Here is a 27145-nt window from a genome sequence, read left to right as displayed (position 1 = left end):
TAGCTAGTTCTATCGCTCTCTCGCTTCTCCTTCATTTTTAAAGAAATGTATTTGTTGAAAACTGTTCAACTATTGTCTTTATCTCTCTTTGAGTGAACCACTCACCACATTTTATGCACTGCAGTGCTAGCTATCTGTAGCTTATGCTTCCAGTTCTAGATTCATTCTCTGATCCTTTGATTGGGTGGACAACATGTCAGTTCATGCTACAAGAGCTCTGATAATCAAATGGCCACCCAGACTATTTACATTCTCCATTTGTTTTTACACTGCTGCTACCCGCTGTCTATTATCTATGTATAGTCACTTTACCCCTACCATTTTACACTGCTGCTACCCGCTGTCTATTATCTATGCGTAGTCACTTTACTCCTACCTAAATGTACAAATTACCTTGACTAACCTGACTCGGTACCAGTACCCCCTGTATATAGCCTCATTATTGTTATTTTATTGTGTTACTTTTTATTATTGTGTTACTTTCGTTTATTTGGTAAATATTTTCTTAACTATTTTTTGAACTGCATTGTTGGTTAAGGGCTTGTAAGTAAGCATTTCACGGTAAGGTCTACACCTGTTGTATTCGGTGCATGTGACAAATAAAGTTTGATTTGATTTGATTTGATAAGTTGGAGGACTTCCTGTCGAAGTTGTCATAATTACTGTGTAAGGTTATGAAAGGGGGTGAGAGCCATGAGCCTCCTAGGTTTTGTATTGAAGTCAATGCACCCAGAGAATGATGGAAACTAGCTGTCCTCCGGCTACACCATGGTGCTACCCTATAGAGTGCTGTTGAGGCTACTGTAGACCTTCATTGCAAAACAGTGTGTTTTAATCAATTATTTAGTGACGTGAATATATTTAGTATAATTTTATCTAGAAGGGATAACTTTAATGTTTTGCTATTTTAATTTTTATGAAATTCACTGAGGAGGATGGTCCTCCCCTTTCTCCTCTGAGGAGCCTCCACTGAAATTCACTGTCTCATGATGATGTCCACCAGGCTGCTGTCTTGCTGCCATCATCAGGTTTATAGCCTACCAAGCAATGTCTTCAACTGTAAGCGAATTGGTCCCTCAATAGTTTTATTCATACTTGCCTCTTCACCCCTTTTGACAACGATTAACATTTCACATTGCAATGCCTCTTTTAAGAACTTCCAGAGAAAACTCAAAGCTGCCAAATGAAATCCACTGAGCCCTCAAAACCACATAGGCCCATTTAGCTTATGAAGCCATAGGTCTACGAATGGATCCCAAAATAAGCCTTCCATCTGGCCCCTTGGACCAAAGCAGCTGCAGTGTGATACATAAAGCTTGTGTTTTTGTAACAGGTGTGAGTATTTGCCCCTGTTAATTCAGCAAGCGTTTCCATTGGACAATTAACTAATCAATTGATCTAAGTGATGTGTATTTAAACCACTTTTTGTGTTCAATGCGGCTGCCCACAGGAAGTGATGTAGCCCGGAGGCATGGTGGAGTCAGTATGCAAATTGAGTTTCTACTGAGATTAATAAAGATGTATTTTTATTTTTATCCCTGCCTCCTGGGCAGCACCACCTCCTGTGCCCTTTTGTGTTTGGTTTGTTTGATTTTGGTTTGTTTGTTTTATTTGTTTGTGTTATTGATATTTTAAACTTGCATTGGCTGTACAGGGTTGAAGCTGTGCCCTATTAAATATGTTATTTGTTTGAAACTGTTATCTGCCTCTACAGCTACGTTTTCACAGGCAGCCCAATTCTGATCTTTTTTTCACTTTTGGTCTTTTGACCAATCAGATCAGCTCTGAAAAGACTAGTTCCAATTAGTGGAAAGAATATTAGAATTGGACTGCCTGTGTAAATGTAATGAGTATTAATATTGTCTTCTATTTGACCTAAATCCATTAATTTTTTTCTTCCATAACCATGGAGTGTGAGAATATTGAATGCTCTGTGGTGTATTGCTCTGGCCTGCAGTACAGTCAAGTCCTAGCTCAGTGGTCAAGTCAGCATCGGTCAGGGTTGCCATGTCCACGATTTTGAAGCCAAATTGAGCTACTTACAAAACTATGTCGGGTAAAAATGTATTGGTTGTGGGGTTTTGGGCTACTTCTAAATTGCACCGGGGCCGCCATGGCATTTGTCTTTTAAAAATAAATCTGTGTATTTCACTGTGACCTGCTACTGCTGACTATCAGGCAGTGAGGCAGGCTGTTGCTGAGTGACTGAGTGAGGGGGAGGGCCAGGGGTGTGTGTGTTGAGCAGTCATTGGCAATGTTACCAACATTTGTTTTTGGCACTGAGCAAATTTCAGGTCTGCTGAGCACAACTTGAATGTTGTGAAAATTGTGTGCAACTTCCAGTGGCCGTTTACTGTGAACACTGAGGCTGTACCCGCTTTAAGTTACAGTTTTAACAGTGGCCAAGTAGTCTACTGTGGCTATTTGATCATAATGTAGGCCTACAAGAGTGGTCTACCATCAAAAACAATGGAGAAAAGGCATCCCATAACATTTTAACATGGAAATAGCTGTTCTATCATTCAGCCTACAGTAGCAGCCCAATGTGTGTTGTTCAATGTAGGCCTACATTCCATGAGACGTAAAAAAACAAACATGCAGGGCTTGACATTAACCTGTTTATCCACTTGTCCTTCAGACAAGGAGGTGACTGAAAATGTTGTTTTGTTGTTTGATGCAAGAAACGACTTTACAAAATAAATAGCATTATTATTCCCATACCAATCTTAGAGAGTATCAGACAAATTATGCTACCCTCTGCCTAGGGCTTTATCGTTGTTTTTTTACAGAAATGCTTGGAGATCAACTAGAAATGCCTTGGAGATAGACCAGTCGATCGCGATCAACCGGTTGGTGACCACTGCTTTAGAAAGTTGAATGAAGTTCATTCTCGTGCATCACTGTGGGCTGATATTTATTCTCGGGGCTACTGAGCGCCCCTGCATGTGTGCAGCTTAGAGGGAACATTGGTCATTGGTGTTGAGAGCGCTGCAGCAGGCAGTCATCACAGGTGATGTGAGAACAACTAACTAATTAACTAGCACTAGCTAGCTACATAATTCTCCCTCGTAATTCGTTTGTCTCATTCATTGTATCCTGACCTCCCCCAGTCCTACCAATCATTACTAGAGCCAACACAACAAGGGAGAGAAACTGAGAAATAATCATCCAAAAGTTTTAGGGAGAGATGTTCGAACAATGTGCTTTCTCTGGTTTGTAGCCAGGGCTACGTCCGGTCGTCACTCATTACCACAGCCAAAAAGTCAGAAGGCCCACCTACTTAACCAATCAGATGAGGGAGTGTGCTGACGTGTATTACGGTTCGCAGGAAACGCCTCATTTTCGAAATGGCATATCTGGAGTTCAAGTTTGAGTGCCAAATAGCTGGTGATCGTCAGTCAGTGTCCTAGTTTGCGCAACGGGTTGGCTGACCGAGTTTGAAGTGGAGGGAGTACAGGGCTTAGCATGTCTCTCGAGGAGGCTAAAAAGAGATGTCGACTTGGAAAAGTTGAATATTTTCAGGAGTCGGGTAATTGGGAGAAGGATTGGAGGGAAAGAGAGAGGAGGTTGAAAAGACGGAGGGAGGCAGAGGATGGGTTTGAATCTGTTGAAGCTAGCAATAACAAGGGAGAAGGTATGTCGAGGAAGATTGGTGTCAAGTTCAAACAGAGTGAGCTGGACACCAGTTCGAGTTCTGGAGGTGAAATGGAAAGGGTAGAAGGTGTTGTGAGGACCTCAGAGCCCGAGCCTTGCATTGATGGACATGGCTATGATAAAGATACCTTTGGTCCAGTGGGAGTGAGATTTTTGAAGACGGTGGAATCAGGCCTTTTGGCTGATCCATGGGTGGTTTCAGGTTGGGTGGAAAATATGGTGGGTGCTTTTGAGTTGGTGAAGGTAACCCGAAGTGGACTTGTGATGTTTGTTTGTGTTTCTTCAGATCAGAAGGAGCAGATGCTCTGTGCGACGCAACTTGGAGAAAGACCTGTATCTTGCTTTGCGCTTAGGTACAGGGCACCATTGAAGGGAGTGATATCTGAGGTAGTGTTAAGTGGGGAGGTGGAGCAATATAAGATGAAGATTCCTGGTGTTTGTGACACACACGGTTTGGTGCAACAGCGTGGTGAAACGGTGACGCAGCCTTGTTCTTTTGAGCTTTGATTTTGAGTCTTTACTTGACAAAGGAATGTTAGGATATATGAGTTATGCTGTTAGAGCTTTTGTGACGAATCCACTGCGGTGTTATAGGTGTCACGTTTATGGGCATGTCACAGCAGTGTGTAGGAGGGAGATTCCAAGATGTGGGAAGTGTGCAGGAGGACATGGGACAGAGGAATGAGTAGTTTCGGTGGAAAAAGTTGTGTCAACTGTAGGGTTGCTTATGTTGCTGGGGATCCGAGGTGTCCGGTGCGAGACAGGCAGATTGACGTGGCCAGGTTCAGAGTAGTGCAGAAGGTGTCGTATGCTGAGGCAGTGAAGAAAGTAGAGGAGGGTGGATCAAGGGTGAGGGATTCTGAGAGGATCCCTGTGAATAGTATCTGTGCTGGGCCAATGAGGGATATATGTTCCAGTAAGGTTGGCTTTTTAGCATTCATAGCAATTGTTATCAACTGTACCGCAGAGATGGAACGTAAGTTACAGAAAATAGATGTTGTGGTAGCAGCTGCAGAGAAGTACTTGGGGGTACAATATTTGACTTCAGAAGAGTTACAGCGTGTGCTGTCCTCTCAGGCCCTTGGCCTTGGGTAGGATCAGATAGGGTTAAAGTAGTGGAATAAGGTGAGGGGTTTTAATGAATATAGGGTTAGTTGGTAGGGTAATTAAAAATACTTGCAACATATTAGATGCCAACCGCCGTTAAAACTCACCATAGAAATAGAAGAAGAAAAGTACCAAATAACTAAATACATTCTGGAACAAGAATTGGCAACGTCTCTAAAATTCAAAACATTTAGAAAGGACAAATGTTTGGGGCAAAAGGATAAGTTGTCTCATCTTTTTTAGATAACTAATAGCTAACTTTTGCTACTTTCATCTCAAATGACCTAGCTAGCTAGCATAAGGGTTTCCATTCCAAGCACTTATTCTATTTGATAGAGCAACATTGTTAGTTTCCCTACAAGCCTTTCATTCTAATAGTAATATATTGTATTCTTGACCTTTAACAGATGCACAGAGTTTGGCAGGAAAAAAACTCAGTTGGGAGAGTAAAAGTCTCCCATTCAGTGGTGTTCCGTTTCAAGTTGTGGGCACAAAGACGTATGAATGCCACCAGGGGAAAGACAGACAAACAAAAGCCAAAGAGAAATATGCTGCTGAAATGATCAAGAAGGCAGAAAGTTCAAAGACAGATCAGTGTAATTTATACCATTGATGTTTACAACTTTCATTTAATTTTAATAAGGACAGATTGAAATGTACTGGAGGAGGGATGGTCCAATATAGGAGAGGGTTACGTTTTTGTGGGGCTTTGGGGAGTGTTGTGTTTTTTTTTTTTATTGGGCACAGGGGAGGGTTGTGCCTTTTTTCCCTCGTTTACATTTGCTCTTCTGCTCGTATTTTACCTGTAAACAATGGCTTTACTTACTTTCGATAATACCCTAATTAAGTTTAGAAACGTTTGTGAAGGTTTGGTATGGTGTGGCTATTATTAAGCTTTAGCTACTGCAGGCCTATGATATGATACTGACTCCAACAGTTAAACTTGAGGTGAGGAAGACTGTTTCAGGCCTACCAGAGTTACTCCTATAATCAAACAATATAATGCTAGAAAATTAACGAATTAGCCTCCTGTACGTCTACAGTGCATTCGGAAAGAATTCAGACCACTTCCCTTTTTCCACATTTTGTTACGTTACAGCCTTATTCTAAAATTGAATAAATAAACAAATGTCCTCATCAATCGACACACAATACCCCATAATGACAAAGCGAAAACAGGTTTTTAGACATTTTTGGAAATGTATTAGAAATAAAAAACAGAAATACCTTATTCACATTAGTATTCAGATCCTTTGCTATGAGACTCGAAATTGAGCTCAGGTGCATACTGTTTCCATTGATCATCCTTGAGACGTTGCTACAACTTGATTGGAATCCACCAGTGGTAAATTCAATTGATTGGACATGATTTAGAAAGGCACACACCTGTCTATATAAGGTCCCACAGTTGACAGTGCATGTCAGAGCAAAAACCAAGCATTGAGGTCGAAGAAATTGTCCGTAGAGCTCAGAGACAGGATTGTGTCAAGGCACAGATCTGGGAAAGGGCACCAAAAAATGTCTGCTGCATTGAAGGTCCCCAAGAACACAGTGGCATCCATCATTCTTAAATGGAAGAAGTTTGGAACCACAAAGACTCTTCCTAGAGCTGGCCACCCGGCCAAACTGAGCAATCGGGGGAGAAGGGCCTTGGTCAGGGAGGTGACCAAGAGCCCGATAGTCACCCTGACCGAGCTCCAGAGTTCCTCTGTGGAGATGGTTGTCCTTCTGGAAGGTTCTCCCATCTCTGCAGCACTCCACCAATCAGGCCTTTATGGTAGAGTAGCCAGACGGAAGCCACTCCTCAGTAAAAGGCACATGACAGTCCGCTTGAAGTTTGCCAAAAGGCACCTAAAGGACTCTCAGACCATGAGAAACAAGATTCTCTGGTCTGATGTAACCAAGATTGAACTCTGTACAGGCTTTCACTATGTCATTTAGGTTAGTATTGTGGAGTAACTACAATGTTGTTGATCCAGCCTCAGATTTCTCCTATCACATCTATTCAACTCTGTAACTGTTTTAAAGTCACCATTGGCCTCATGGTGAAATCCCTGAGCGGTTTCCTTCCCCTCTGACACCTGAGTTAGGAAGGACATCTGTATCTTTGCAGTGACTGGGTTTATTGATACACCATCCAAAGTGTAATTAATAACTTCACCATGCTCAAAGGGATATTCAATGTCTGCTTTTTTTTTTTTTACCCATCTACCAATAGGTGTCCATTGGAAAACCTCCCTGGTCTTTGTAGTTGAATCTGTGTTTGAAATTCACTGCTCGACTGAGGGACCTTACAGATAATTGTATGTGTGGCATACAGAGACGAGATAGTCATTCAAAAATCATCTTAAACACTATTATTGCACACAGTTAGTCCATGCAATTTATTGTGAGTTGTTAATCAATTTTAAATTCAAGCTGTAACACAACAAAATGTGGAAAAAGTGAAGGGGTGTGAATACTTACTGAAGGACCTGTATGTGGCTTGTATGTCACTGTTGATAGTATAGCCTGTGTTATTTTCTAATGTGAAGTATTTATTTTAATAATGCAGAGCTTTTATCAAAACTATTTTATTTTATCTACATACTGTAAGAATATTATTACTTTTTACTAATGGTACAATGTCAATGACATATTTATATCCATTGACTGTACAGTACCTCCGTCTGTTTTGATTCTACTGAGAGGTGTGTACTGTGCGCAGCATTGAGAAGCTCACTATTCATTTCATTGCATTTATTTAATCCAATCCAGAGATTAATAAAAGACAAACCAGCAACCAGCTCAACCCATATCCTAAAGAAATGTCCTTTCGACATTTATTTGAGCAACAATGAAGTGTCTAAACTTATTGCCTCCCACTTTCATAGGCAATGTTGTAATGAAGCAACAGTGTGCCAGCCCTGTCAATGTTATCAGGCAGTTGCAGGCCTGAGGTCTCACGATGGTTTCAGTTATGCTGTTTGATGAGACTAGAGGAAGTTTCATCAATACCCACCCAAACCTAAAATGGCACCGAAAGTCTTCAAGGTGGCTCCATGTCACTGCGGTGGTGTGAACTTCATTACGCTTTAAAAGGTAATCAATAAATCTGTTTTCTCTTCATGAAGATAGAGAGAATAGTGGGTTTTAAATGGTAGTGAATTATCCGTTTTGCTTTGATGCAATATATTAATATATTTGGTCTCTTATTTGTTGAGTCAGCAGTATTTCAACAGGAGAATTATAGGAGAGTTAAATTTAATATTTGTACAAGATGATATTGGTATTTTAAAAAAATACTCAAACTATTCAATAATTATTTATGTATATTCTAATTTAGACGGAATTCCTTCAGCGAGAGAGCCTAAAGATTATAATTTCCATGTGAATTTGTTGTGAATTTCACTCCAAACACACCAACAGGGATTTCTACTAACCAGGTTGCCATCCAACCTTTTTATACGAGTAAAGTACGTCGGATAAAAAAATGTAATGACAAGCCTGACGGAAACAGCAAATTTGTCTGTAAACTTTCAAAATGTCCACAAAACAAAATACGATAGACAAGGTAGGATATCTTTGTCTGTAAAAATGTATGACTGTAAGTCGCTTTGGATAAAAGCGTCTGCTAAATGGCATATTATTATTATTATTATTATTATTATTATTATTATTATTATTATTATTATGCGAGAAATGGCGATGCGCAAATATTGATATGACAACCATCAAATCAAAGTAAATTCTGAGTCACGCGATGACGTGTGGTCCTCACACTACGACTCGGGAAAGCAGTTTACTTGGCTACTGATTGAATAAATTAGGATGAATTTCACAGGGTGGTGAAAGTGCAGTGTGATGAGCTTGATGCACCTTTCCAATAAATATCGAGGGTCTTATTATGGTGACGTGATGATCGATGCTTGGCTGCGGTTGAACAAATAAAAATAACCTCGCTCTTTTGTCCAGGATAATCTCATCATGTAGGTAGACTCTATAACCGCACTGTATCTGCGAGCTGTTGGCGAGAGTGTGCCAATCCAAGAGTATACCATATGCAAAACATTTTATGACAAAAACATCAGTCGAGTTGAAAATGTGATGGAAACCCATTTAACTTGTATTTTTTATTCGGTACATGGGAATTTAACCGCAACATTTATTTTATGTACACTATGTCATCACCCACAGCCTTTCATCCGTAGTCAATTTGTTGGAAACAAATCTCTAATGGGAAAATGCTCATATTTTTTTAATGCGGATTTTAGAATATTCGCATGAAATTCTGTAGCCAGTTGGATGGAAACCTAATTGCAGTGTTTGGTTTTCGCCAGGCATAATGGGACCCATGTCATCCAAAATGTTATACTTTTGAATCATCTGTCCATAGAATATTCTTCCAAGAGTCTTGATGATCATCCAGGTGCTTCCAGGTGCTTTTTGGAGGACATGGGTCCCATTATGCCTGGTGAAAACCAAACACTGCATTCCACAGTAAGAACCTCATACCAACGGTCAAGCATGGTGGTGGTAGTGTGATGGTTTGGGGATGCTTTGCTGCCTCAAGACCTGGACAACTTGCCTTAATAGAAGGAACCATGAATTCTGCTCTGTATCAGATAATTCTACAGGAGAATGTCAGGCCATCCGTCTGTGAGCTGAAACTGAATCACAGCTGGGTCATGCAGCAAGACAATCATCCAAAACACACAATCAAGTCTACATGGAAATGGCTAAAAAGCAACACATTTGAAGTTTTGGAATGGCCTAGTCAAAGTCTAGACCTAATCCCCATTGAGATGTTGTGGCAGGACTTGAAACTAACAGTTCATGCTTGAAAACCCACAAATGTCGCAGAGTTAAAGCAGTTCTGCATGGAAGAGTGGGCCAAAAGTCCTCCACAGCGATGTGAGACACTAATCAACAACTACAGGAATCATTTGGTTGCAGTCATTGCAGCTAAAGGTGGCACAACCAGTTATTGAGTGTAAGGAGGCAATTACCTTTTCACAGAGGGGAATTGGGTGTTGCATAACTTTGTTAATTAAATACATTTTGTTTTGTTATTTTTAAACTCAGGTTCCCTTTATCTAATATTAGGTTTTGGTTGAAGATTTGATAAAACATTTACGGCACTGTATATACACTGAGTGTAAAAAACATTAGGAACACCTTCCTAATATTGAGTTGCAACCCCTTTTGCCCTCAGAACAGCCTCAATTCGTCTGGGCACGGACTACAAGGGGTTGAAAGCATTCCACAGGACGACTCCAATGCTTCCCACAGTTGTGTCAAGTTGGCTAGATGGCCTTTGGGTGGTGGACCATTCTTGATACACACGGTAAACTGTTGAGAGTGAAAAACCCAGCAGTTTTTCAGTTCTTGACATACTCAAACCGATGCGCCTGGCACCTACTATCATACCCCGTTCAAAGGCACTTCAATCTTTTGTCTTGCCCATTCACCCTCTAAATGGCACACATACACAGTCAATGTCTCAGTTGTCTTGAGGCTTAAAAATCCTTCTTTAACCTGTCTCTTCCCCTTCATCTACACTGATTGAAGAGGATTTAACAGTTGACATCAATAAGGGATCATAGCTTTCACCTGGATTCACCTGGTCAGTCTATGTCATGGAAAGTCTATGTCTATGTCATGTTCCTAATGTTTTGTTCACTCAGTGTATATATACAGTGTATTCGGAAAGGTTTCAGACCCCTTGACTTTTTCCACATTTTGTTACGTTACAGCCTTATTCTAACATGGATTAAAGAGTTTTTTCCCCCTCATCAATCTCCACACAATACCCCATAATGACAAAGAAAAAAACAGGTTTTTAGACATTTTTGTAATTAAAAATAAAAACACTACGGAAATATTACATTTACATAAGTATTCAGACACTTTACTCAGTACTTTGTTGAAGCACCTTTGGCAGCGATTACAGCCTCGAGTCTTCTTGGGTATGACGCTACAAGCTTGGCACACCTGTATTTGGGGAGTTTCTCCAATTGTTCTCTGAAGATCCTCTCAAGCTCTGTCAGGTTGGATGGGGAGTGTTGCTACACAGCTATTTTCAGGTCTCTCCAGAGATGTTCGATCGGGTTCAAGTACGGGCTCTGGCTGGGCCACTCAAGGACATTCAGATCGCTCTGTACTTTTCTCCGTTCATCTTTCCCTCGATCCTGACTAGTCTCCCAGTCCCTGCCGCTGAAAAACATCCCCACAGCATGATGCTGTCACCACCATGCTTCACCGTAGGGATGGTGCCAGGTTTTCTCCAGACGTGACGCTTGGCATTCAGGCCAAAGAGTTCAATCGTGGTTTAATCAGACCAGAGAATCTTGTTTCTCATGGTCTGAGAGTCTTTAGGTGCCTTTTAGCAGGCTGTCATGTGCCTTTTACTGAGGAATGGCTTCCATCTGGCCACTCTACCATAAACGCCTGATTGGTGGAGTGCTGCAGAGATGGTTGTCCTTCTGGAAGGTTCTCCCATTTCCACAGAGGAACTCTAGAGCTCTGTCAGAGTGACCATCGGGTTCTTGGTCACCTCCCTGACCAAGGCCCTTCTACCCCGATTGCTCAGTTTGGCCGGGCGGCCAGCTCTAGGAAGAGTCTTGGTGGTTCCAAACCTCTTCCATTTAAGAATTTGTCACGACTTCCACCCAGGCTGCCTCCCCTCCTTATTCGGGCAGGTTTCGGCGTTCGTCGTCACCGGCTTACTAGCTACTGCCGATCCCATTCTCATCACTCCACTTGTCATGTCTTGTCAATCACACACACATGGTGCTCATTCCCCTAATTAGTATGTGTATAAGTGTTCCCTCTGTTCCCCTTGTCTTTGTGAGTGATTGTTTCATTGTGAGAGTGAGTAGCTCGGTTGAGCTACTCTTCCATTTGTTATTGCCAAGGTGGAATATTTCCCTTGTGATAGTTTCGTATTGACGCTGGGTGCATTTTATTTATGTAAACGGAATAAACTCTGGACTTCGGTGTATTACCCCCTGCGCCTGACTCCTTCATTCACACCTCATCACAGAATCACTCACCCGCTGAATGGAGTCAGCAGGAGAAGACCGCATGCCTGGAGTTGTGGCAAAGGTCCAGGAGCATTCCTCGATGCTGGCCAGCTTGGGGAAGCGATGGATCGGGTTCTTCAGGTAGTACAACGCCTGGAGAGGAGAGGACCCGATCTATCGAGACCAGCTGGTCAACCGGATCCAGCCACCTACACCCCAGCCCCTGGAGGGATCCAGATATCCCAGCCACCTGCGTTTGATAGGACGGCAGCACGATGTAAGGGATTTCTGCTCCAACTAGAGTTGTATTTCTCCAGCATCAGGCCGGCGCCACTGGAGCGGGAGAAGGTATCCGTCCTCGTTTCCTGCCTTTGTGGGAGAGCCCTGGAGTGGGCCAACGCGGTGTGGAACGAGGGAGGTGCCGCGTTGGAGGACTACAGGGAGTTTGCTCGCCTCTTTCGGGCCGTTTTCGATCACCTGCCTGAGTGTCGAGAGGCGGGCGAACGACTGGTCCATCTGAGGCAGGGGACGAGGACCGCACAGGACTACACGCTGGAGTTCCGGACGCTGGCAGCGGGGTCCGGGTGGAACGAGCGGGCCCTGATTGACCATTTCCGGTGCCACCTAAGGGAGGACGTCCGACGGAAGCTAGCCTGCCGTGATGCCATGCTATCGTTCTCCCAACTGGTGGACATGGCCATCCGGCTGGACAATCTGCTAGCAGCCAGAGGACGTCCTGGTAGGGGTCTGCCCATTCCCATTCCGGACATCGAGGGTGCCCCGGCGTACTCGGTCCGTTCCATACTTGATTCTAGGCGTTGGGTGGGGGGCCTTCAGTATCTTGTGGAGAGGGAGCGGTACGGTCCGGAGGAACGGTGCTGGGTCCCAAGGAGGGACATCCTCGATCCCTCCCTGTTGAAGGATTTCCACCGTCGCCATCCAACTCGCCCTGCTCCGCGTCCTCCTGGCCGTCCCCGAGGCCGAGGTCGACTGTCACGACTTCTGCCGAGGCTGCCTCCCCTCCTTGTTCGGGCAGGTTTCGGCGTTCGTCCTCATCGGCTTACTAGCTACTGCCGATCCCATTCTCATCACTCCACTTGTCATGTCTTGTCTTGTCAATCACACACACATGGTGCTCATTCCCCTAATTCGTATGTGTATAAGTGTTCCCTCTGTTCCCCTTGTCTTTGTGAGTGATTGTTTCATTGTGAGAGCGGTTGAGCTACTCTTCCATTTGTTATTGCCAAGGTGGAATATTTCCCTTGTGATAGTTTCGTATTGACGCTGGGTGCGTTTTATTTATGTAAACGGAATAAACTCTGGACTTCGGTGTATCACCTCCTGCGCCTGACTCCTTCATTCACCTCATCACAGAATGATGGAGGCCACTGTGTTCTTGGGGACCTTCAATGCTTCAGAAGTTTTTTGGTACCCTTCCCCAGATCTGTGCCTCGACAGAATCCTGTCTCTGAGCTCTACGGACAATTCCTTCAACCTCATGGCTTGGTTTTTGCTCTGACATGCACTGTCAACCGTGGGACCTTATATAGACAGGTGTGTGCCTTTCCAAATCATGTCCAATCAGTTGAATGTACCACAGGTGCACTTCAATCAAGTTGTAGAAACATCTCAAGGATGATCAACGGAAACAGGATGCAACTGAGCTCAATTTCGAGTCCCATAGCAAAGGGTCTGAATAGTTATGTAAATAAGTTATTTCTGTTTTTTATATTTAATAAATGAGCAAAAATATCTAGAAACCTGTTTTCGCTTTGTCATTATGGGGTATTGTGTGTAGATTGATGAGGGAAAACATTTATTTAATACATTTTAGAATAAGGTTGTAACGTAACAAAATGTGGAAAAAGTCAAGGGGTCTGAATACTTTCCGAAGACACTGTACATGTATATATCAAATCAAATCAAATCAAATCTTATTGGCCACATGCGCCGAATACAACAGGTGCAGACATTACAGCGAAATGCTTACTTACAGCACTTAACCAACAGTGCATTTATTTTAAATAAAAAAGTAAAATAAAACAACAACAAAAAAGTGTTGAGAAAAAAAGAGCAGAAGTAAAAAAAATAACAGTAGGGAGGCTATATATACAGGGGGGTACCGGTGCAGAGTCAATGTGCGGGGGCACCGGCTAGTTGAGGTTGTTGAAGTAATATGTACATGTGGGTAGAGTTAAAGTGACTATGCATAAATAATTAACAGAGTAGCAGCAGCGTAAAAAGATGGGGTGTGAGGTGGGGGTGGGGGGGGCAGTGCAAATAGTCAGGGTAGCCATGATTAGCTGATTCAGGAGTCTTATGGCTTGGGGGTAGAAGCTGTTGAGAATTATTTTGGACCTAGACTTGGCACTCCGGTACCGCTTGCTGTGCGGTAGCATAGAGAACAGTCTATGACTAGGGTGGCTGGAGTCTTTGACAATTTTGAGGGCCTTCCTCTGACACCGCCTGGTATAGAGGTCCTGGATGGCAGGAAGCTTGGCCCCAGTGATGTACTGGGCCGTACGCACTACCCTCTGTAGTACCTTGCGGTCGGAGGCCAAGCAGTTGCCATACCAGGTGGTGATGCAACCAGTCAGGATGCTCTCGATGGTGCAGCTGTATAATTTTTTGAGGATCTGAGGACCCATGCCAAATCTTTTCAGTCTCCTGAGGGGGAATAGGCTTTGTCGTGCCCTCTTCACGACTGTCTTGGTGTGTTTGGACCATGATAGTTTGTTGGTGATGTGGACACCAAGGAACTTGAAGCTCTCAACCTGTTCCACTACAGCCCCGTCGATGAGAATGGGGGCGTGCTCAGTCCTCTTTTTTTCCCTGTAGTCCACAATCATCTCCTTTGTCCTGGTCACGTTGAGGGATAGGTTGTTATCCTGGCACCACACGGACAGGTATCTGACCTCCTCCCTATAGGCTGTCTCATCGTTGTCGGTGATCAGGCCTACCACTGTTGTGTCGTCGGCAAACTTAATGATGGTGTTGGAGTCGTGCCTGGCCATGGAGTCATGGGTGAACAGGGAGTACAGGAGGGGACTGAGCACGCACCCCTGAGGGGCCTCCGTGTTGAGGATCAGTGTGGCAGATGTGTTGTTACCTACCCTTAACACCTGGGGGCGGCCCGTCAGGAAGTCTAGGATCCAGTTGCAGAGGGAGGTGTTTAGTCCCAGGATCCTTAGCTTAGTGATGAGCTTTGAGGGCACTATGGTGTTGAATGCTGAGCTGTAGTCAATGAATAGCATTCTCACTTAGGTGTTCCTCTTGTCCAGGTGGGAAAGGCAGTGTGGAGTGCAATAGAGATTGCATCATCTGTGGATCTGTTGGGGCGGTATGCAAATTGGAGTGGGTCTAGGGTTTCTGGGATAATGGTGTTGATGTGAACCATGACCAGCCTTTCAAAGCACTTCATGGCTACAGACGTCAGTGCTACGGGTCGGTATTCATTTAGTTAGGTTATCTTAGTGTCCTTGGGCACGGGGACTATGGTGGTCTGCTTGAAACATGTTGGTATTACAGACTCAGTCAGGGACATGTTGAAAATGTCAGTGAAGACACTTGCCAGTTGGTCAGCACATGCTCGGAGTACACGTCCTGGTAATCCGTCTGGCCCTGCGACCTTGTGAATGTTGACCTGCTTAAAAGTCTTACTCACATCGGCTACGGAGAGCGTGATCACATAGACATCTGGAACAGCTGGTGCTCTCATGCATACTTCAGTGTTGCTTGCCTCGAAGCGAGCATAGAAGTGGTTTAGCTCGTCTGGAAGTCTTGTGTCACTGGGCAGCTCGCGGCTGTGCTTCCCTTTGTAGTCTGTAATAGTTTTCAAGCCCTGCCACATCCGACAAGCATCAGAGCCGGTGTATTACTATCTTAGCCCTGTATTGACTCTTTGCCTGTTTGATGGTTCGTCGGAGAGCATAGCGGGATTTCTTATAAGCGTCCGGGTTAGAGTCCCGCTCCTTGAAAGCGGCAGCTCTACCCTTTAGCTCAGTGCGGATGTTTCCTGTAATCCATGGCTTCTGGTTGGGGTATGTATGGTCACTATGGGGACGACATCATTGATGCACTTATTGATGAAGCCAGTGACTGATGTGGTGTACTCCTAATGTGCATAGTAATGTTTTAGGTCAAACTAGGTTTGGTATTTATTTACTGATTCATAACGATAAAAGCAACGGTTTCATTGTGGGAAAATTACTATCATCACACCTGCTTGAAACACAGGTCATGGTACCCCTACACTAAGAATATATCTATAAATAGGCATAGGAATGTTTTTGGTCAAACTAGGGTTGATATTTATTTACTTATTCATAACAAAAAAGCCAAGGTTTCAGTGTGTGAAAGTTGTTGTCATCACACCTGCTTGAACACAGGTAAATTATTTCTACAGCTGTTTTCTTTCAAAATCTCCATTCAGTCAATTCAAGTCCATTCACAAACAAAGCATACATTTTATGCGGATAAAAGCAATTTATTTCTATTGACAATTTTGTATAGCCTGTCCAATCATACAGCCATTGTGTCATTGTTGTGACTGAAACACTGCTGTGTTCAAAAGTGGTTAATATCTTAATGACATCACTGTCCAACAGATAATAAACAATAGCGGATTGAAATCAATAACTTGTCAGAAAATTGAGTTCATGTTTTGTGGTGTGGCATTCTTCCCAAATGTGGCAGTTTTCTTTGAGCATCAACACTTAAAGTAAATGTTCACTCCAAAATCAAAGTTTATCAGACATTTTCAGATCTACTGTTGAGATGAGTCCATGTCCCAGGCCATCTGTTGTGTAGGTCCAGCTATATGCATCAATCCCAATATGAATGAGAAAGATGGGCACCATAGGCATACTAGGGCTGTGGCTGGATTTACACAACAGATGGTGTGGGACATAGATTAATCTCGACATTAGACAACTTTTGAGGTCCGAAAACATCTGGCAAACTTTGATTTTGGAGTGAACTATCCCTTTTAAATAGTGATAGTTAACTCATATAGTTATTTTCTTGATGAGGTGCAACACAAATTAGAGTTGCGACTCGACCATGAACACCTGCCCAGCCATCCAAATTTGGTATCGGACATTTTAACAACATAATTTTCTGGTTGTATCTGGTTTTCTGGTTGTGGAGACCAGATGATAAGCAGTTTATGATGTCTTATTTCATTTTGCATTTAGTATACAACCTGACCATGATGTCAGAAAATACATCAGTCTGACGTCATTGTAACCAGTTTTGCCCCCTTGGTGGAAAGTCAAGAGAGATGACAACCTCACCAATAAACAACTGCTTAATTAAGTGTCAAGGCATAGTGAAAACAAGCATGCAATGTGCAAAATTGACTCCCAATCCTCATGTAGTGTCCCAACAATTTTAATTTGAGTGTGTCTATGTTGATTGTATGGTAGCAGGTTTAGTAGATTAGGGACCTCTCTCTCAGTTGAAGCTGATGATCATTTGAAGGAGGGGAGCGGCGGGGAAGTCCATGGTGATGATTCCGAAGCGCCTGTTCTGCCCTATCTGTGCGATCAGGTAGTCGTACAGAAGGGCGTTGATTCGCTGGGCGATGGCGTTGGGGTAGGCAAAGATGCCCGCCCCGCTGCTATAGGTGAGGAAGATATAGGCCTTGTTGCCCACAGGGGCAGCCTCCAGGTGTTCGTGCACACTTTGCCATTTCTCAGCCACATGCAGGAGGGTGGGGACCTGGGGAGACAACAAGCATATGAGACTCAATAAAAATGCCTAGCCACAATTTAATTTCCAAAATGACGGTCTCCTCACCTTCCAGTTGTCCGCAATGTCCAGGGAGCCGTAGCGCATGCCAAGGTCAGGTCCGCCAAAGTCCTGGAGGACAATGAGCTTCCCTCTGGCCTGTCCCACAGTTGGCATGAGCCGACTGTGCCACAGCAGGTCCCAGTCGGCATAGAGGTGAATGTAGCTGATCACCGCACCGTAGATGTCGAAGGTCTCACTGAACTCCTCCTTGAGCCGCATCAGCACCGTCTCACTGGGGTACTCACGTAGGAAGTCAGCCACGCCCTCCACCACGTCGCCGAAGTGCGCCCGCTGGTAGGACACGCCATGGTGGATGGTGAGGTTGCCACGCACATGGCGCACACGCACGTCCAGGAAACGCACACCGGCACGAAGCTGCGACGCCAGGCTCCAGGACTGGCACTCGGCCAAGGCGCCGCCGTAGATGGCCATGGTGTTGTGGGTGCCAGGCATGGTGACCTCGGACAGCGGGAGGCTGTCCGGGAGGCCCGCCATCCAGGAAGGGTTGAGGAACTCGGGGGCTGGAGTGTTGTCGTAGTCAGGCCTCTGGATGGCGCTGTTGCTCAAGCCAACAGCCCTGGTGGGCAATTAGATCAGTGTCATTACCTACTCCCAAAGTTAGCTAATTATTATACTGACAACTGACTCTCACACCACTCTTACACTACTTCTCTAGAGTTGTGTCTAAATTATCCTGAATGACGTCCTCTCCTTATCTCCTTTGCTTCATAACTACAGAAGTCTTAGTTTGGTCTCTTCTGTATTGTTTTGTCCTCTCCAGTCATTTCAGATTAGTGCTAATGAAGGAAAGAAGACGGGGAGTCTCCTTAAACTATTCAAGACTATTGAGACACAACCCTTGACTACCTTTGAAACAAGATACTCACCCCAGTAGGGTCATCAGCTCGATAAGCATCTTCCCCATCCTGGGGACTCCTTTGGTGCTTGTCATGTCTGATTCTTCAGTTATATAAATGGGGACTGAGTTTGGGGGCAAGAAAAGAAAGCACAAATTAATCTCAGGGAAATTGTTTGGTGCTTTAGTTTTAGATTAGCAGCAATACAGGAATTGTTTTGTCATGTTTTGTTGGGGTGGTTACAGGTACAATATCAATTTCCATTAATATACACTACCGTTCAAAGGTTTGGGGTAACATCAACTTGATCAGAAATACATTTACATTTACGTCATTTAGCAGACGTTCTTATCCAGAGCGACTTACAAATAGGTGCATTTGGGGGTAGAACGATTACTTTATCCTATCCCAGGTATTCCTTAAAGAGGTGGGGTTTCAAATGTCTCCGGAAGGTGGTGAGTGACTCCACTGTCCTGGCGTCGTGAGGGAGCTTGTTCCACCATTGGGGTGCCAGAGCAGCGAACAGTTTTGACTGGGCTGGGCGGGAACTATGCTTCCGCAGAGGTAGGGAGCCAGCAGGCCAGAGGTGGATGAACGCAGTGCCCTCGTTTGGGTGTAGGGACTGATCAGAGCCTGAAGGTACGGAGGTGCCGTTCCCCTCACAGCTCCGTGGCAAGCACCATGGTCTTGTAGCAGATGCGAGCTTCAACTTGGAAGCCAGTGGAGTGTGCGGAGGAGCGGGGTGACGTGAGAGAACTTGGGAAGGTTGAACACCAGACGGGCTGCGGCATTCTGGATGAGTTGTAGGGGGTTTAATGGCACAGGCAGGGAGCCCGGCCAACAGCGAGTTGCAGTAATCCAGGCAGGGAGATGACAAGTGCCTGGATTAGGACCTGTGCCGCTTCCTGTGTAAGGCAGGGTCGTACTCTCCGAATGTTGTAGAGCATGAACCTACAGGATCGGGTCACCGCCTTGATGTTAGCGGAGGAACGACAGGGTGTTGTCCAGGGTCACGCCAAGGCTCTTCGCACTCTGGGAGGAGGACACAACGGAGTTGTCAACCGTGATGGCGAGATCATGGAACGGGCAGTCCCTTCCCCGGGAGGAAGAGCAGCTCCGTCTTGCCGAGGTTCAGCTTGAGGTGGTGATCCGTCATCCATACTGATATGTCTGCCAGACATGCAGAGATGCGATTCGCCACCTGGTTATCAGAAGGGGGAAAGGAGAAGATTAGTTGTGTGTCGTCAGCGTAGCAATGATAGGAGAGGCCATGTGAGGATATGACAGAGCCAAGTGACTTGGTGTATAGCGAGAATAGGAGAGGGCCTAGAACTGAGCCCTGGGGGACACCAGTGGTGAGAGCACGTGGTGCGTAGACAGCTTCTCGGATTCAGCAGGGAGGAGAATGTGGCAAAGAGCTTCCTAGGGTTAGAGGCGGATGCTTGGAGTTTCGAGTGGTAGAAAGTGGCCTTAGCAGCAGAAACAGATGAAGAAAATGTAGAGAGGAGGGAGTGAAAAGATGCCAGGTCTGCAGGGAGTCTAGTTTTCTTCCATTTCCGCTCAGCTGCCCGGAGCTCTGTTCTGTGAGCTCGCAATGAGTCATCAAGCCACGGAGCTGGAGGGGAGGACCGAGCTGGCCGGGAGGATAGGGGACATAGAGAGTCAAAGGATGCAGAAAGGGAGGAGAGGAGGGTTGAGGAGGCAGAATCAGGAGATTGGAGGGAGAAGGATTGAGCAGAGGGAAGAGATGATAGGATGGAAGAGGAGAGAGTAGCGGGAGAGAGAGAGCGAAGGTTGCGACGTCGCATTACCATCTGTGTAGGGGCAGATTGAGTAGTGTTGGAGGAGAGGGAGAGAGAAAAGGATACAAAGTAGTGGTCGGAGACTTGGAGGGGAGTTGCAGTGAGATTAGTAGAAGAACAGCATCTAGTAAAGATGAGATCAAGCGTATTGCCTGCCTTGTGAGTAGGGGGGACGGTGAGAGGTGAGGTCAAAAGAGGAGAGGAGTGGAAAGAAGGAGGCGAGAGAAATGAGTCAAATGTAGACGTAGGGAGGTTGAAATCCCCCAGAACTGTGAGGGGTGAGCCATCCTCAGGAAAGGAACTTATCAAGGCGTTAAGCTCATTGATGAACTCTCCAAGGGAACCTGGAGGGCGATAGATGACAAGGATATTAAGCTTAAATAGGCTAGTGACTGTGACAGCATGGAATTCAAATGAGGAGATAGACAGATGGGTCAGGGGAAAAATTGAGAAAGTCCACTTGGGAGAGATGAGGATTCCTGTGCCACCACCCCGCTGACCAGATGCTCTCGGGGTATGCGAGAACACATGGTCAGACGAGGAGAGAGCAGCAGGAGTAGCAGTGTTTTCAGTGGTAATACAGTGTAGACATTGTTAATGTTGTAAATGGCTATTGTAGCTGTAAATGGCTGATTTTTAATGGAATATCTACATAGCCGTACAGAGGCCCATTATCAGCAACCATCAGTCCTGTGTTCCAATGGCACGTTGTGTTTGCTAATCCAAATTTATCATTTTAAAAGGCTAATTGATCATTAGAAAACCCTTTTGCAATTATGTTAGCACAGATGAAAACTGTTTTGCTGATTAAAGAAGCAATAAAACTGGCCTTGAGACTCGTTGAGTATCTGGAGCATCAGAAACAAATAACTTTCTTCTGAAACTCATCAGTCTATTCTTGTTCTGAGAAATGAATGCTATTCCATGCGAGAAATTGCCAAAAAAACTGAAGATCTCGTACAACGCTGTGTACTACTCCCTTCACAGAACAGCGCAAACTGGCTCTAACCAGAATAGAAAGAGGAGTGGGAGGCCCCGGTGCACAACTGAGCAAGAGGACAAATACATTAGTGTCTAGTTTGAGAAACAGGCGCCTCACAGGTCCTCAACTGGCAGCTTCATTAAATAGTACCCGCAAAACACCAGTCTCAATGTCAACAGTGAAGAGGCGACTCCAGGATGCTGACCTTCTAGGCAGAGTTGCAAAGAAAAAGCCATATCTCAGACTGGCCAATAAAAATAAAAGATTAAGATGGGCAGTCTGAGATATGGCTTTTTCTGCCAGTTGAGGACCTGTGAGACGCCTGTTTCTCAAACTAGATACTCACTGTATTTGTCCTTGAATTTTTATAGATCATTGTGAATTAATTTACTTCCATTTCAAATTGATCACAGAATATAGGATTTTGTAGTAATGAAACATTGAAACACCATCTTGTGGCTCTTTTAGGAGATGGTAAGCATGGTGGTCAGCATGGTGGTCAGACAAGCTCATATGCTGAATTTCTATTTTCTTGATTAAAGAAAATAGAGGTGTAGAGAATAGTATGAAATTGATTTGTGAGAATGATTTATGCCTGCTTGAGTAAAAAGCCTTTTGCTTTAGGATTATGTGCTCGCCATGCATCAATGAGGTTGTAATCAGAAAAAAGTATTTGATCCACTGCTGATTTTGTACGTTTGCCCACTGACAAATAAATAATCAGTCTATCATTTAAATGGTAGGTTTATTTGAACAGTGAGAGACAGAATAACAACAACAAAATCCAGAAAAACGCATGTCAAAAATATTATAAATTGATTTGCATTTTAATGAGGGAAATAAGTATTTGACCCCCTCTCAATCAGAAAGATTTCTGGCTCCCAGGTGTCTTTTATACAGGTAACGAGCTGAGATTAGGAGCACACTCTTAAAGGGAGTGCTCCTAATCTCAGTTTGTTACCTGTATAAAAGACACCTGTCCACAGAAGCAATCAATCAATCAGATTCCAAACTCTCCACCATGGCCAAGACCAAAGAGCTCTCCAAGGATGTCAGGGACAAGACTGTAGACCTACACAAGGCTGGAATGGGCTACAAGACCATCGCCAAGCAGCTTGGTGAGAAGGTGGCAACAGTTGGTGCGATTATTCGCAAATGGAAGAAACACAAAATAACTGTCAATCTCCCTCGGCATGGGGCTCCATGCAAGATCTGCAATGATCATGACAACGGTGAGGAATCAGCCCAGAACTACACGGGAGGATCTTATCAATGATCTCAAGGCAGCTGGGACCATAGTCACCAAGAAAACAATTGGTAACACACTACGCCGTGAAGGACTGAAATCCTGCAGCGCCCGCAAGGTCCCCCTGCTCAAGAAAGCACATATACAGGCCCGTCTGAAGTTTGCCAATGAACATCTGAATGATTCAGAGGAGAATTGGGTGAAAGTGTTGTGGTCAGATGAGACCAAAATCGAGCTCTTTGGCATTAACTCAACTCGCCGTGTTTGGTGGAGGAGGAATGCTGCCTATGACTCCAAGAACACCATCCCCACCGTCAAACATGGAGGTGGAAACATTATGCTTTGGGGGTATTTTTCTGCTAAAGGGACAGGACAACTTCACCGCATCAAAGGGACGATGGACGGGGCCATGTACCATCAAATCTTGGGTGAGAACCTCCTTCCCTCAGCCAGGGCATTGAAAATGGGTCGTGGATGGGTATTTCAGCATGACAATGACCCAAAACACACAGCCAAGGCAACAAAGGAGTGGCTCAAGAAGTAGCACATTAAGGTCCTGGAGTGGCCTAGCCAGTCTCCAGACCTTAATCCCATAGAAAATCTGTGGAGGGAGCTGAAGGTTTGAGTTGCCAAACGTCAGGCTCAAAACCTTAATGACTTGGAGAAGATCTGCAAAGAGGAGTGGGACAAAATCCCTCCTGAGATGTGTGCAAACCTGGTGGCCAACTACAAGAAACGTCTGACCTCTGTGATTGCCAACAAGGGTTTTGCCACCAAGTACTAAGTCATGTTTTGCAGAGGGGTCAAATACTTATTTCCCTCATTAAAATGCAAATAAATTTTTAACATTTTTGACATGTGTTTTTCTGGATTTTTTTGTTGTTATTCTGTCGTTCACTGTTCAAATAAACCTACCATTAAAATTATAGACTGATAATGTCTTTGTCAGTGGGTAAATGTACAAAATCAGCAGGGGATCAAATACTTTTTTCCCTCACTGTATACTAGAGAGCCATGGTTGCATGTGGATTGTAGTTGGTCTTATTAGATTTGTCCCGCATGTCCAAAATGGCATTCATGTCTGTCCCAATAACCAGATGGAAATTAGGTAATTCTAACAATATGCTGTTCAGATAATCAAAAAACGCAATATAGAAATTTCACCCACAAAGTCTATTTCGTTTTTGAAAAAGGTAAACGTTTTTGATTGTTTAATTGGGGCTTTAGAATTTTTGCTTCTACTTTTAGTTGAGCCAACATTCACACCCCATTGCAGGAGCAGGAGATAGGAGCAGGAGATAGGTTTCCTTAACTGCGTAGTGTCCCAAATCTTTTAGAATCTATAAATAGCGAACACAGTATAATTTTTTACACTATTCTGTTTAAATGTTCAGAATACATGTAGTTCTATTCTACCAGGTCCCAGACGTGTAGGTGTTTATTAGTTCTACAAATAATTACTAGTTCAAATGTGCCTCTGAATCCCAGTTATAATATTATCTGTATTTTAATATAAAACAACCATTTGTTGAATATGAAAACATTTCTATGCCAAAACATTTGAGTTTGAGTTTGGTAGGATAAAACTCTCCAGTACAGTCAAAACATTTTAGATGTGACAAGATGCTACACCTAGGCTACACAGTCAAAACATAACATTACAATAGCTTTCATGAATAAGCCACCATTAGAAATTGTTATAAATGTGTATTACATGCTTATAAATGCTTTATAATGTTAATAAAACAATGACATTATTTATTAAATAAATTGTATCAATAGCATTTCAACTATTAAGTGGTTTATGAATGCTTATTCATGAAAGTTTTTATACATTGTTAACAAAACATATTATTTGAAAGCAAGACAAGCAACTTTAATATCAGACGGTTGCTCTTTTGGTTTTTGTAAGAGGCGCAAATGCCAACAGATATACATGTTTTTCTGCTTTTTTTGGGAGGCGATCAGGTGCTTATTTCAATTGGAACTACAGCGCCTTCAGAAAGTATTCATACCCCTTGACTTATTCCACATTTTGTTGTGTTACAGCCTGAATTCAAAATTGATTAAATATATTTTTTATCACCCATCTACACATAATACCCCATAATGACAAAGTAAAAACATGTTTTTAGAAATTTTAGCAAATTTATTGAAAATGAAATACAGAAATATCTCATTTACATAAGTATTCACACCCCTGAGTCAATGCTTTGTAGAAACACCTTTGGTGGCGATTACAGTTGTGAGTCTTTTTGGGTAAGTCTCTATGAGCTTTGCACACCTGGATTGTACAATATTTGCACATTATTCTTTTTTAAACTCTTCACGCTCTGTCAAGTTGATTGTTGATCATTGCTAGACAGCCATTTTCAAGTCTTGCCAAAGATTTTCAAGCCAATTTAAGTTAAAACTGTAACTCGGCCACGCAGGAACATTCAATGTCGTCTTGGTAAGCAACATCAGCGTATATTTGGCCTTGTGTTTTAGGTTATTGTCCTTCTGAAAGGTGAATTAGTCTCCCAGTGTCTGTTGGAAAGCAGACTGTACTTGGTTTTGCTCTAGGATTATGCCTGTGCTTAGATCTGTATTCTGTTTTGTTTTATCCCCCCCAAAAACGAGTCCTTGCCGATGATAAGCATACCCATAACAAAATATGAAGAGTGTTCCTCAGTGATATGTTTTGTTGGATTTGCCCCAAACATAACTTTTTGTATTCAGGAGAATAAGTGAATTTGTTAGCCAATTTTTTTGCAGTATTACTTAAGTTCCTTGTTGCAAACAAGATGCATGTTTTGCAATATTTTTTGATTCTTTACAGGCTTCCTTCTTTTCACTCTGCCATTTAGGTTAGTATTGTGGAGTAACTATGTAGTTGATCCATTCTCGGTTTTCTCATATCACAGCCATTAAACTCTGTAACTGTTTTAAAATTACCATTGGCTTCATGATGAAATCCCTGAAATCTCTCCGGCAACTGAGTTAGGAAGGAAGCCTGTATCTTTATAGTGACTGGGTGTATTGATACACCATCCAAAACCTAATTAATTGCTTCACCATGCTCAAAGGGATATTCAATGTCTGCTTTATTTTTTGTTTTTACCCATCTACCAATCGGTGCCCTTCTTTGCAAGGAATTGAAAAACCTCCCTGGTCTTTGTGGTTGAATCTGTGCATGAAATTCACTACTCGATTGAGGGACCTTACATATAATTGCATGTGTGGAGTACAGAGATGTGGTAGTCATTCAAAAATCATGTTAACCAGTATTATTGAACACAGAATGAGTCCATGCAACTTATTATACAATTTGTTAAGCACATTTTTACTCCTGAATTTATTTAAGCTTGCCATAGCAAAAGGGTTGAATAATTACTGACTCTTAAGACATTTCAGCTTAAAAAAAAAAAAAAATTATAATTATATGTTCTACAAACCAAATTCCACTTTGACATTATGTGGTATTGTGACATAAAATCTCAATTTAATCCATTTTAAATTCAGGCTGTAACACAACAAAATGTGGAAAAAGTAAAGGGGTGTGAATACTTTCTGAAGGCACTGTATATGCACTTGTTGGCACAGGTGAAACCTAGAGTAGTTTTCCGACTACAAAAGGTAAAGGTTCTGTAAAAGGTAAAGATCACACTATTGATGATCTAACTCTTGTCAAACTTAAGTTACATAAGTAGAAACATATCAACTTTATTTCTTATGCTGACTGTGCTAGTTTAAATTATTTGTCACTTACATTTACATTTTACATTTTAGTCATTTAGCAGACGCTCTTATCCAGAGCGACTTACAGTTAGTGAATACATATATTTTTTTATATACTGGCCCCACTTGTTACCTATTTCAATACAAGCGCTTATAGATTTTCTTTAACCTACAGTAGTTTATTGTTCAGTTATTACTTGCTTTGTCAGTGTCAGTGTTGACCGTAGAGCAATTTTGTAGATGATCCCTAAAATAATACATCCTCCTTTTCTCAAGATGGTCAACCTCTAAACCAGACTTAAAGATAATACAAGCCTAGGATGCATCTGGCTCAAAAAACAGTGCAGATGTAGGCGTCAAGAAAGCCCATGAAAAAGTTGGCAGAGATACGGGCAAAATACAGGCAATGAATGAATTAGATGTGAACCCAGTTCACCCCACAAGGAATTTCTATGGCAGGCTAAACCTTTCTAAGCCCAGATCCAAACATGAGTCCTCCATTCTAGCAACCACAGTATCAATGCTGTTGTTACCTGAACTCAAATGGTGGTAGTCTTCGGCCTGACAACCCTGCAGCCAAAGGAGGATAGCGAGTGAGAGAGAGACACAGACGGACTGAGTGAACGAGCGAGCTGACCTGGGGTAAAAAGGGGGCATGTTGATGTAGCAGATCCCATGGAAAGCCGGGTGGGTTCAACATCAGTGTGTGAGAGGGGGCGCTCGCTTGACCGATCACGCCACTGTTGTTTCAGACCGACTGTTCGGCATGCTCACACACACACACACACACACACACACACACACACACACACACACACACACACACACACACACACACACACACACACACACACAGTAGATGTACACACATATAGGCATGCACATACACAAACACAGACAGTACATGTAATTCATAACCACCCAGGCAACTGTGTAACCATCAACAGTGGTTTAAAATTCAATACACAATAGTGTTGGAA

General features: G+C 43.3%; 1 protein-coding gene across 1 annotated transcript; it reads right to left on the bottom strand.

Moving 5' to 3' along the window:
* Positions 1–16286: 16286 nt before the first annotated feature.
* On the bottom strand, positions 16287–26775 carry LOC123491522 (1-phosphatidylinositol phosphodiesterase-like). The gene is made up of 4 exons (XM_045222361.1): positions 26699–26775; positions 18446–18539; positions 17565–18135; positions 16287–17486 (listed from the first exon to the last, which is right to left on the bottom strand). Exons 2-4 carry the CDS (start codon positions 18508–18510, stop codon positions 17220–17222), a joined length of 903 nt encoding a protein of 300 aa, XP_045078296.1. The 5' UTR covers positions 18511–18539; positions 26699–26775; the 3' UTR covers positions 16287–17219.
* Between the last annotated feature and the right edge of the window lie 370 nt (positions 26776–27145).

Source organism: Coregonus clupeaformis, chromosome 8 (assembly GCF_020615455.1).
Source record: "Coregonus clupeaformis isolate EN_2021a chromosome 8, ASM2061545v1, whole genome shotgun sequence".
NCBI lineage: Eukaryota > Metazoa > Chordata > Actinopteri > Salmoniformes > Salmonidae > Coregonus > Coregonus clupeaformis.
Note: the sequence above shows the minus strand (reverse complement) of the source record. Positions and strands in the feature narration are given on the sequence as shown.